Raw genomic sequence first — 11,238 nt, forward strand, 5'->3', positions numbered from 1 at the left:
CGAGACAGTGCGCTCGGCCGAGTACTCGGTGTGTATTAACACTACGACGAGTGCATGGCCGAGCTCTCGGCCGAGTTATTTGGCGAGACAGCTACTCGACCCCTGTTCTATTTGCTAGGCCGAGTATCCGCCCCCGCGCTTCCCCGCACTGTCTCGCCATCCCACTCGGCAGGTATAAACATGCATTCGGCGTCGGCCCTTTGACGTCACTCGTTCTTGTGCTAGGAGCGGTATGAGCAGCATTGTGCACTTTTTAATTACCGTTTTTTGATCCATCTCCTATGCTGAAACTGAACTGACTGCCTAATCGACGCAAAGTTCTTAAAATACGTGTAAACACCTACTCGCTCAGCCAACTCTCTCGGCCTAGTATCATTATACTGTCTCGCCCGACCACTCGGTAGGTGTGATCAAGGCATGACAGTTAACACAGTGCACAGTAAGCGAGCACCTGGAGCGGCGCGGCGGCGGTGACAACAACACTTACATATTATTATAATACCTCTCACACTTGACACTCACGCTGTACGACACGTGTGTGAGTGGTCACACGCACACACACACACACAAACATGCAAATTCAGTCTGTCGTCTCATTTAAACATAGTATTGGGAAGGCTTCTATTTGATTTATCGGGTACTCTGAGTCCCCCCGCGCGCCGCTCCCCGCCGACCCGAAGGACATTATTATCGTTTAATAACGCACAAATAAAAATATACCTTATTCACCAGTCGATAACGTCGATATTTGTGTCTGGGTCCATTAGGTGAGCTCGAGTATGGTAAGCGAGTAGGTATTTCCTCAGAATAAGTGAGTTTGGTCCTCCCGAGGGACAAAAAGGTCCGCCCGACAATAGATTCTTTAAACAGGCCAAATGACGTCACGTTTCAATTTATCCCAACTATGGACCGGCGCTGGGCGAGGGGGGGGGGCGACCAATTTGCGTTTCTTTGTTGCGCAACGCGCCGCCGACTGTGGATTTATTCCAAAATTAGAAAAAGTTGCCTCCATTTTACTTGTTCCCTTTACACCACTTACGATGGTGTCACGAGAGACACTCGCCAACTCGAAACAAACATAACACCAGTACAACTTTTAAGATTTTGATATATGTAAGTACATTATACACACCTAGTACGCAACCTTAATTAAAATCCGATAAATAAATGTAAGTCCCGCTTGTAGAGAAATGCAACATAGTCCGCAGTGTCGCGCCGGCGGCGGCGCTGACACTCAACAACATGGAGTTTACAGTTCACACATTGAAAGTGACAGTTCTGAGAGTATCGCCCGTCGCCACACACTGACGGGGATCCTTTAAAATTTGGTTCATCTTTCACTCTTAGTACATCAACGAAATCATTTGGAGCATTTTAATTTAAATAATAATGTTAAAACATTACATTGTCACCGGTAAAAGAAATGAAACAAAGCAGCGTAGTCAGAGATCTTAGTTAACACTTAGTGTATTAATACCTATAGTAATATGTATTATTTACAATATTTAACATATAACGCTATATTCAGGAGCACAACCTTGTACCTCGACGCATGAACGATCACTAGATCACTACGCTACTGTACACTGTACACTAGCAACTAGTAGGAACTTCAGTCAGCGCGCACGTGCGCTCGTCCCGTCTAGTGGCGTCTAGTCACCTTCCGTGGACGCGGCGGGACTGGTGGGACTAGTGGGATTAGTGGGATTGGTGAGGTTTACTTCGACGGTTACTCGCTCATTGCACAGTCGTTCCGCCACGTCGTGGTCCTCCACCTGCAGGTCGTCGAGGATGGACAGCTTGGAGTCCTGGTCGTCGAGGAGGTCGGCGGCGCGGCTGAGGTCGAGCGCGCCGTCCTCGTCGTCCAGCAGGCGGTGCAGGAAGCCGAGGCACTCGCGCCGGAACAAGCGCTGCTTCCTGGGCGGCAACTCCTGGTAGTCGTTGTGGATGCCGCGGAAGAACTGGAAGTAGGCGTCGTTCTCGTCGGGCTCGAAGGAGGCGGAGCTGGCGCGCTCGGCGGAGGGCTCGCGCGGCTCGGGCGCCGGCTCGGGCGGCGTGGTGAGCGCGTCGTACCACGGCCGCGGCAGCAGCGTCTTCAGCACCGCCGGCTCCATCACCACGGGCGGCGCCTCCGCCGGCGGCTTCAGGTCCAGGTACAGCGGCGTGTACGCGAACCGCGTCGGCCGCCTGCTGCCACATACATATACATACAATATACGATACGATAACAATCAACTGAGCTTTGTAGGTTTTATCTTACACTTGCAAATACTTAAAGAATTAAGTGGTATATTCTCACAAAATGAACTGAAACCATAACTTATTATAATAAGGTTTCCTTTTCTTTTGTGAATCTATGTTCGAATGTTTGGAATCAGTTCTAATGATGGTTATGCCAGTTATGCCTCAGTGATGATGGATCACGTGTGCCGTGTGCGGTATACTAGTGTATGCGGTATAGTGTAAGTAGGTATACTGACGTGTCGGTGGCCATGTGCTCGCGCAGGAAGTCCAGCTCGTCGGCTAGGTACCACTTGGAGACCATGCGGCCGCGGCCGGTGCGCACGCCGTACAGCTCGTTGCGCAGGTGCCGCGAGTACGAGTTGCGGATGTGCGACCACTTGCGCCGCACGTCCGCCACTGAACAACACAACATTAAACATACATTATAATATAAGCTATTCACACTTCTCATACGAGTCTTCTATCTACATCTCACCACATATCTCTGTTTCGTAAGTATGGTAAATACATATACCTACTATTACAATAGGTATTTACTATTACTGACACAAAAAAGGAAATCGTCACTAGATGTGCCTTATCTTTGTTTAAAATTAACGTGAAGCGCCCAGGCATTTCTAAATGAATCCTACAATACTATTATTCTTAATATCAAGTGACAGTAGCTCGATTCTCTACTACTATCGACCACCGACAACCGGCTATCGATGAATTTTACACGAAAATCTGTTAAGCGCCTCTCCCGGGCTCCGTAAGAACTACATATTTTGGCAGTGAGTGGCCTCTGTGGCGCGGTCGGTAGTATATGCGACTGCGGTGCGAGAGGTCTCGGGTTCAAATCCTGGGTCGGGCCAAAAAGTCTTTTCTGAGATTTTCTTCTGAGTCAAACTCTCGTTACTAGACAGTACGACTGTAGATAATTGCGCTACTATACCTATTATATTATATTATATTATCGCTTGCGTCACATAAGAGAGAATGGTTCAAAATTTTCCCCGTTTTTGTAACATTTTTTATTATTAATCTGCTCCTATTGGTCGTAGCGTGATGATATGTAGCCTATAGCCTTCCTAAATAAATAGGCTATGTTACACTGAAATAATTTTTCAAATCAGATCAATAGTTCCTGAGATTAGCGCGTTCAAACAAACAAACAAACTCTTCAGCTTTATAATATTAGTATAGAAGTATAGATTAGTATAGATAAAAATACCACGACCAACTAAAAACATTTATAAAAAAAATGTGATTTAGTTTGTTCTGTACATAAAGTCAATGTTATTGTAGTTTTAAAACCATCATCAGTTAATTGCTCTGTAACACACGTCTAGCCTGTTAGCTAAGGTAACCTCAACTGTTACTCTATATCTATACCGACAGCGAGCAGTCAGTCGAGATGTAAGTATGAAGTGTATCGTGTGTACGAGTGTGTCGTCACATCACATTCACCACCATTCACTCACTCGTTTGTAATGTGCATCATTATCAATATTATCAACTTAGCATACCTATTTGCCGCCTACGCTGACACTAACAAACCACTGTTTTGACGACGTGGACTAATTTATACCTTATGTTCACATACATAGAGTCGTTTCTTAAAATAAAACAAGTAGTGACAGCTGATAGATGCCCAACGACGTGTCACAATGGTGACTGTTTGTTTGTTGAGTAAAAGCACAAACAAATAAACATAGTGACGAGCAAGACAAGTGTGTGTGTGTGTGTGTGTGTGTGAGCGGTGTGGGTGCGTCATGCGTGTGAGACGTACCGGTCCAGCGCATCTCCCGCGCGACCTGCAGCCAATTCTCCTTGACCTGCGTGTAGTAGGAGGCGACGGGCATGTTGTTGCGCGCGTACAGAATGGGCCGCTCGCGCACCAGCCGGATCATGCGCCGGTCGTCCGCCTGCCCCGAGTCCACCATCCGGCCCACGTCCCACGCGTCCCCCGCCTTCGCCTCGTTGATCACCTTCAGCTTCAGCGCGCCCGGCATGGCCTGCTTGCGCTTGCTCGCCATCAGTGTGCCGCGCTGATCACCGGCCGGTCGTTGACATTGAACTCGCGCGAAACTAGCACGAAGTAGCGTGGATCGCGAACGAACACGAGTATCCGAGGAGTACACGTCACCCCGCGGCGGGCGCGCGCCGCAAACACGACGACGCGCACAGCGCCAGACACACACGCGCAGCGAGAAGCAAGCTCGCAAGCGTGCCGTCTCGCTCGCACGCCGCGCCACAGATAAGGAGCGACCGGCACAAACACGAAAACACGTGAAAAAGCAAGAGCGCAGACGCTCGGCAGGCGAGGGGCGCGGGCCGTGGCGCGGGGGGCGGCGGCCGTGGTTGCTTTTATAAATTCCACATCGCTGGTTATCGATTCTCGTCGCCACTCGCCGGCGGCCGGCGGCGCGGCGGCGCTCGGACGTGCGCTACTAGTTTTTCTATAAACTTGATTTATTTTCGGCAGATTCTATTTACACTCTGATTATACCTAATCACACCACGGCACCGTCACACTCACTCAACGTACCAACTCGTTCATACACATTCACTATTCATTCTATTTCATACATACCTAATAAACAATACGTTTTAGACAATACTCGAACAATAACTTGTGCTAATCAAGACGGAATGGACACTGACTTTTGCTCTGTATTATCTTTCGACGTTTACGCTGAATATATTGAATTTATAACAACTGAACAGAAACTGCAATAACAAAAGTAAAACAATAATAACATGTAATTTTCGCAAACACCATTAATACTTGTAAACGTGAAAAACTAACAAACAAGTAAACAATCACGACGCGTTGCCATGACGACGCATCAATAAAGTCAATAAATTAGGGTTGCCATCTCTAAAATGTGGAAAACCGGACAAGACGCGTGAAACCCCGGAATTTAGAGTCCGAAAGCCGGACACATCAACAAGAAGAGCAACCGCGACGGGAGGAGTGGGGGAACGGTGAATATACTTGGTTCGTCGGTTGATCGTGGTGTGCGAGCATAGTGCGTGTCTCGCAGGCGGCCCAATTTATTTTATTTATATTTTTTTTAAAACCCAGTCTACAAATCAAATCTTCCCCGGACGCTCCCCGGATGCCCTCTAAACTAGGACAAATCCGGGGAAACCCGGACGGATGGCAACCCTACAATAAATAAAGTTGCCAAACCGGCAGTTGGTAACGTTCCGTTTTAGTCTTAAAAATTGCTTAAATACCTGCTTACCTACTTATTTTTATCAAAATTAATTCTTTATTTTTTCAAAATAAAAGAATGTTATTTAATTATTTGAAGTACCTAATAGATGTGAAGAGACATGACACATAGTCACATAGACTGACATAGACAACCACGTTTGTTGTCGTAGAACATGTTTACTTTTACATGTTCTACTTTTGCTTAACATGACTGTAATATATAGATTTTTCTATTGCACGTTTGCCGCAGTGGTTAAAGCGGTCACCTCGACGCAATAAGTAAATAAGTTTGTATGTAGGGGGTAATCTCTCAAAATACTATTTTAAACCGATTTTGAAAATTCTTTCACTTACATGTAGCTCTCTGCATTATCCCTCAGTGCTAAAGTCTATACATTATCTTTATGTCATGCATATTGACCAAGCTTATATTATATTATAATATATATTTGTCAAGCAAGTCGAACAATTCTGCCCCTTAAAAATAGAAATATTTGCATACGCTGCCTAGACAGTTGCATAAAGCTATAAACAATGTACCTATGGCAATTTGGTTTGTCTTCATCTTGAGGCGGTGAGGCGGTGAGGCGGTGAGGCTGACTGAGGCAAACATTGAACGTAGCGTCACGTTTATTCGCCGCGCCGAGTGTTATCAGTTATCAAGTAATCAGCCGATACATGAGACTACATCACACGCTACTATGGCCACAGAATAATAAGTACTCTATGGCTCTCTCCTACCATTATTATTGTACCATTAACCACAAGTCTATCAGAGGATCTGAGTCGATAGCGAGAATTTTTACGTAACAAATAACAAACAAACATAGGTACATATTGACAAACTTCGCATTTATACGAGCATAAGTAGAATGTCTGACGTGAAATAATGTCAAAACTTATTTGATTTGATATCTGAGTCGTGACTCGTCGCCGCCGCGCCGTGCTGTGTGTGCATTGTCGTGTAGATGAGATGATGTGACGGGGTGACGCAACAGATCATCGACAACCAAGCGACCCCTAACTTTCAAGAGCACCCCCCCTCCCCTCCCCGCGAGCCTGCGACCCCCGGCCCGCACCCCTCACGCTGCTGCGCTGCAACGCTCCCAACTATTATTTAGGGTTGTCGACCGACTCGTTTTATCAAATCATATTTTGAGTGTTGATTAATATGGCGCTCATAAGATTCATAGCACGAAAAAATTGTATCATGTCTTTGTAGTTAATTCAAGATATATTATTATTCATGATATATTATGTAATAAAATCGGTGCATTGGAACACCACCAACATACCAACGTTCACGTACGTAGGTGCACCGTGGTTAACTGTATGTACCCGCGCGTCACCTAGCTGTACTACGATATACTTCATGTACCCTGGTTTGCTTGTAAATAAAGATACGGTGACGATACTTATACTTATTTATTTATAAAGCTCTTGCAAATAATATTTCATCAATTAATCTAATCTAAATATAAATATATAGCTCAAAGGTGACTGACTGACATAGTGATCTATCAATGCACAAACCACTGGACGGATCGACCCAACCTTGGCATGCAGGTACATGTTATGACGAAGGCATCCGCTGAGATAGGATTTTGATAAATTTTACTTTATCCCCAAGGAAATAAAATAGGGGATTATGTATGAAAATTCTGTCCTAAATTGCAAATCATATAATAATATAGTCTATAACTTTACACTAGCTGACCCGCGCAACTTGGCTTGCGTCACGATAAGAGAGAATGGGTCCTAATTTTCCCAGTTTTTGTAAAAAAAAATACTGGTACTCTGTTCCTATTGGTCGAAGCGTGACGATTTATAGCGTATAGCCTTCCTCGATAAATGGACTATCTAACACTGAAAGATTTTTTCATATCGGACCAGTAGTTAAAGGCAAGGCAGACGACTTCACGGGCTCCCCACTCCGAGGCACAGAGGCCTGCAGTCTCAACCTCGTGACTCCGGGTATTCAGGGACAATGTTTTTTAAAGAAATCTAACAAATTACTTTTTGGTCCTACCCCAGATCCGAACTCGAGACGCACAGGAGCCGCAAATTTTATTATGTACAGTATGTACGCAGTAACGCGATTATTCAATAATTATGATAGCGACTGAAGGAGGTAATGAAATGGTCGGTCGTGCGAACATTGTGTACTGTGGAGCATCGTCTGCCGCTCTATCTGGTGTTGCTCCGTGTTACCCATCCTTCCTCACTTGAAACCAGCCGCTATTTCACATTTTGGGGTCTTATTATTTTCCTGTTGAATAAATAAGTTTTAGTAAAGCGTGCCTCACAGTTGGCAACCCTGCGATCACCCTTCATACATTTCACCCCTCATAATTATAGCGCACAGCTTTCATTCAGCGCTACAGTTTTTTACTTTCTCGTGTGAAGTATTTCAATGGCACTGGGATTATAATGGCGGAACAGAAACTATTGTTATTCACTTAAATCAATATATTCGTACCACATCGTACACTCGTACTACTTACAAATGCAATCATATCATTATTATTATTTACAATGTCGTGAGATCTATTTAATACAATTTTATTCTTTCAGATGACAACCAAAGGGAAGGTTTCTGGAAGTATTTCCGAAGGAGAATCCAACGAATTGGATGTACTTAAAGAAATTTAAAACAATTGCAATGTGAATGGAACATTAAATCACATTTACATAGCTACTCGTTCATACGATACTACGAATAAAATGAATAACTACAGCTACCGCAGACGTCACATCATTACACTTATACTAAGGAGAGTTCTCTCGTCGAGCGCGCGGTCACTGCGCGGTCACTGGGCGGTCACTCGGCGGTCACTAAACTAATGCAATGTTCGAGTGCGTGGGCGCAGGGCGCGGACCGGCGGAACGCAGGCGGCGGGCGCTTCACTCGCTGTCGCCGGGCTCGTCGTCGTCCAGCCCGTCGTCGTCGGCCTCGTCCTCCGACTCTGGCTTCTTGGGCTTGGCGCGCTCCTTCTTGGGCTTGGGCTGCGCCGGCGCGCGCGGCTTGCCCCCGCGCTTCACGCCGCGCTTGGCGAGCGGCTCGGTGGCGTTGAACGCCTCCAGGTCCTGCGTGTACTGCTCCTTGGCCTCGGCGGCGCGCTGCTCCCACGTGCTCTTGTCCTCCATGGCGCGCCACAGCTCGCCCGCCTTCTTCGCCACCTCCGTCACCTTGAGGCCCGGATGGTCCGCCTTGATCTGAGCGCGCGTGCTATTCAGCCACAGCAAGTAGGCCGACATCGGCCGTTTCGGCTTCTCCATCATATCTGGCGGCAAACATAATTCCATTATTACAAACGCACTCCCGCTGACCTCGAGGCCCGGCGTCGCGCGGCGCGTCACTCGCGCGCGCTCCGCAAACGTTTTTTATTCATAAACGATGCGCTCTCGAATGAACGCGAGTAACGACGCCCCATAGCATTGTTTTATTTGTTTATACACAGTGTACTGAGTACTAAAATAAGCAATACGAAGAAATTTATGAAAAAATGCAAAAGATAAAATTGAAAAGCTACTTACTTATAGCGGGTCGTGAAGTCGGTGCAGGTAAAAGAATCCAGAGAGAATGTAGTGCGGGCGCGGCGGCCCTTGTTCGCTGGAGGCTCGGGGCGCACTGTGGCGCGGCGTGGCGCGCGCCGCCGGCCCCGGCTCGCCGGCTGCCCCACAGGACGCCTCGCGCCGCCCGCTCTCATAAACACGTTTAACGCTATCGATTTGAATTCCACTCGAGCGCTGTAATGTGTCAGCTGCTTTATTTTTGCTAGCGCTTCGAATGTAGAGTCGCGCCGAGGACGCGTCGTCGCATCTCTTGCGTTGATAGCGGCGATGTGTCGCGTCGGCGCGTCCTGTGTTTAGTTATGAGATGCAGGAAGTCTTCGTTTTCTCTTGAACTCGGAGATGAGACTCTAATATAATGTGGCGGGGTTTAAGAGTTAATGTAATGTTGGTTGATATTTTTTTTGTAATTAAATAATAATATGAATGAACGATGGTAATGAACTTCTTGGCACACGGAGCATAGAGCGCTAACTTTAAAAATTAATTATGACGTAGAGCAACATTTTACGGCACTTTTTAAAGCTCTTATCTTTAGAGCGATCCACAAAGTTGTGCGATAAATTGACACTTATATTAAACGGGGAGGTCGGGAGCGAGACGAGGCGAGGCAGAGACGCAGCGACGCGTCGGAGACAGTAAAACTTACATCAACCCGGGATCGTATGATTCCTGGCGGAATGAGCGAATCAGTTTTTTATCGTAAATTGGCATCATTTTTACGAGCGCACCCCGCCGGCACACACCGTCACGTGTAACGGTAAGATCAGAATACAATGTTAGACGTCTTCATCGCAATGCAACTGAATATTGGATTGAAATGAAATCAAAGCCTCCGTGGCGGAATGGTTTAAGTCGCCATGCCTTGATACCATTGCGTCGGGAAGTCGTGAGTTCGATTCGCGTCTGGTTGCACTTTACTTTGTGTCCGTTGTTTGCATATTTGTTAAAGTCCCCACGACATGAGAGCAATAATTGATAGTGGGAGATTTATCTTTAAAAAAAAATACCGGTATTGAATGGGAATAGTGCTGTTAGGTAAATAATATATTTACATCTATTATATTATTTATTTGTATAGGTACATGAGGCCTGTTATATCCGTAAATGTCGGTATAGGACCAGAGCTACATGTAATAGACCGGCGGCGTGTCGCAGTTTACGATGTTAGTCCCCCAAGTAATACGCGGTAAGCCTATTGTCTTACACCGGGCTGGACCGGGCACGCGCACGTTATTGTGCGTGATTGAGAATAATTTAATATCAATTGGGAAAAGACAGATAACACTGTCGACCTAAAAATCGAGCCCGATACCTCGTGAAATGATTTAAACAACTATGATACTAGGTTGACCACAAACCATACGATGAATGATCAATGAAGTTTTAGGTGGTAGACGGTACTAGCATGTGATGAGTACATAAGATATAATTATGTACTCTCTTGGCTGACGTAGAACTTAAGATGTTAAAAGAATCACCACACAACGCGTCACTAGTAAATTGTCGGAGCTCTTAGCTTTAATGAAAAAAATCGGAAGGAACAGGAGAAGGGCCTGTCGTTTTCTGCGAAACGCGTAAAATGGGCTCGGAGGCAGTCGGAGGTGTTACGAGACGTGCAGTACGTGCGTCGAGCAGGCTCGTGCATGTCACCGCTCACATGTGCTTCCTCTGACAGAAAACAGCTGTAGTGTTCCGGGAACGCGTTAACGAGACATGTGGCATCACCCGGCGCCGCCACACTCAGCTGATCGGCGCCGGATGCCGCTACCTGCGCCGCCGCCGACTACGGATTTGTTTACTGTTCCCGCTATGTTCATTTACCTAAATATTTGACTTACTTACCTGCCATATGCCGACTTGGAAATACTCCTAAGGATCTTTTTTGTAGAGAGACAGTAACGTTTTAAAAGTTCCTTGCAAGCTTGACATATAAAACTGCGGCGTCGCTATGGTTCAACAAGCAGCGCCGAGACAAGCACACAACGCTGTGAGTGCTGACTACTGGTGACTACTGGTGACTACTGCTGACTACTGCTGACTACTGGTGACTACTGGTGACTACTGGTGACTACTGGTGACTACTGGTGACTACTGGTGACTACTGGTGACTACTGGTGACTACTGGTGACTACTGGTGACTATTGGTGACTACTGGTGACTACTGGTGACTACTGGTGACTCTGCTCACTGTGCTGCAGCCGACTGACCCCACG

General features: G+C 46.3%; 2 protein-coding genes across 2 annotated transcripts; both read right to left on the reverse strand.

Annotated features, from left to right (window-relative positions):
* Positions 1 to 1,439: 1,439 nt before the first annotated feature.
* LOC142979479 (uncharacterized) lies at positions 1,440 to 5,015 on the reverse strand. Its single transcript, XM_076124398.1, has 3 exons — positions 4,016 to 5,015; positions 2,481 to 2,640; positions 1,440 to 2,187 (listed from the first exon to the last, which is right to left on the reverse strand). The coding sequence occupies exons 1-3, from the start codon at positions 4,260 to 4,262 to the stop codon at positions 1,653 to 1,655; spliced, it is 942 nt and encodes a 313-aa protein (XP_075980513.1). The 5' UTR covers positions 4,263 to 5,015; the 3' UTR covers positions 1,440 to 1,652.
* Positions 5,016 to 7,897: 2,882 nt separating this feature from the next.
* LOC142979491 (high mobility group protein D-like) lies at positions 7,898 to 9,145 on the reverse strand. Its single transcript, XM_076124420.1, has 2 exons — positions 8,987 to 9,145; positions 7,898 to 8,733 (listed from the first exon to the last, which is right to left on the reverse strand). Exon 2 carries the CDS (start codon positions 8,729 to 8,731, stop codon positions 8,354 to 8,356), a length of 378 nt encoding a protein of 125 aa, XP_075980535.1. The 5' UTR covers positions 8,732 to 8,733; positions 8,987 to 9,145; the 3' UTR covers positions 7,898 to 8,353.
* Positions 9,146 to 11,238: the final 2,093 nt, after the last annotated feature.

This window comes from Anticarsia gemmatalis, chromosome 16, assembly GCF_050436995.1.
Source record: "Anticarsia gemmatalis isolate Benzon Research Colony breed Stoneville strain chromosome 16, ilAntGemm2 primary, whole genome shotgun sequence".
NCBI lineage: Eukaryota > Metazoa > Arthropoda > Insecta > Lepidoptera > Erebidae > Anticarsia > Anticarsia gemmatalis.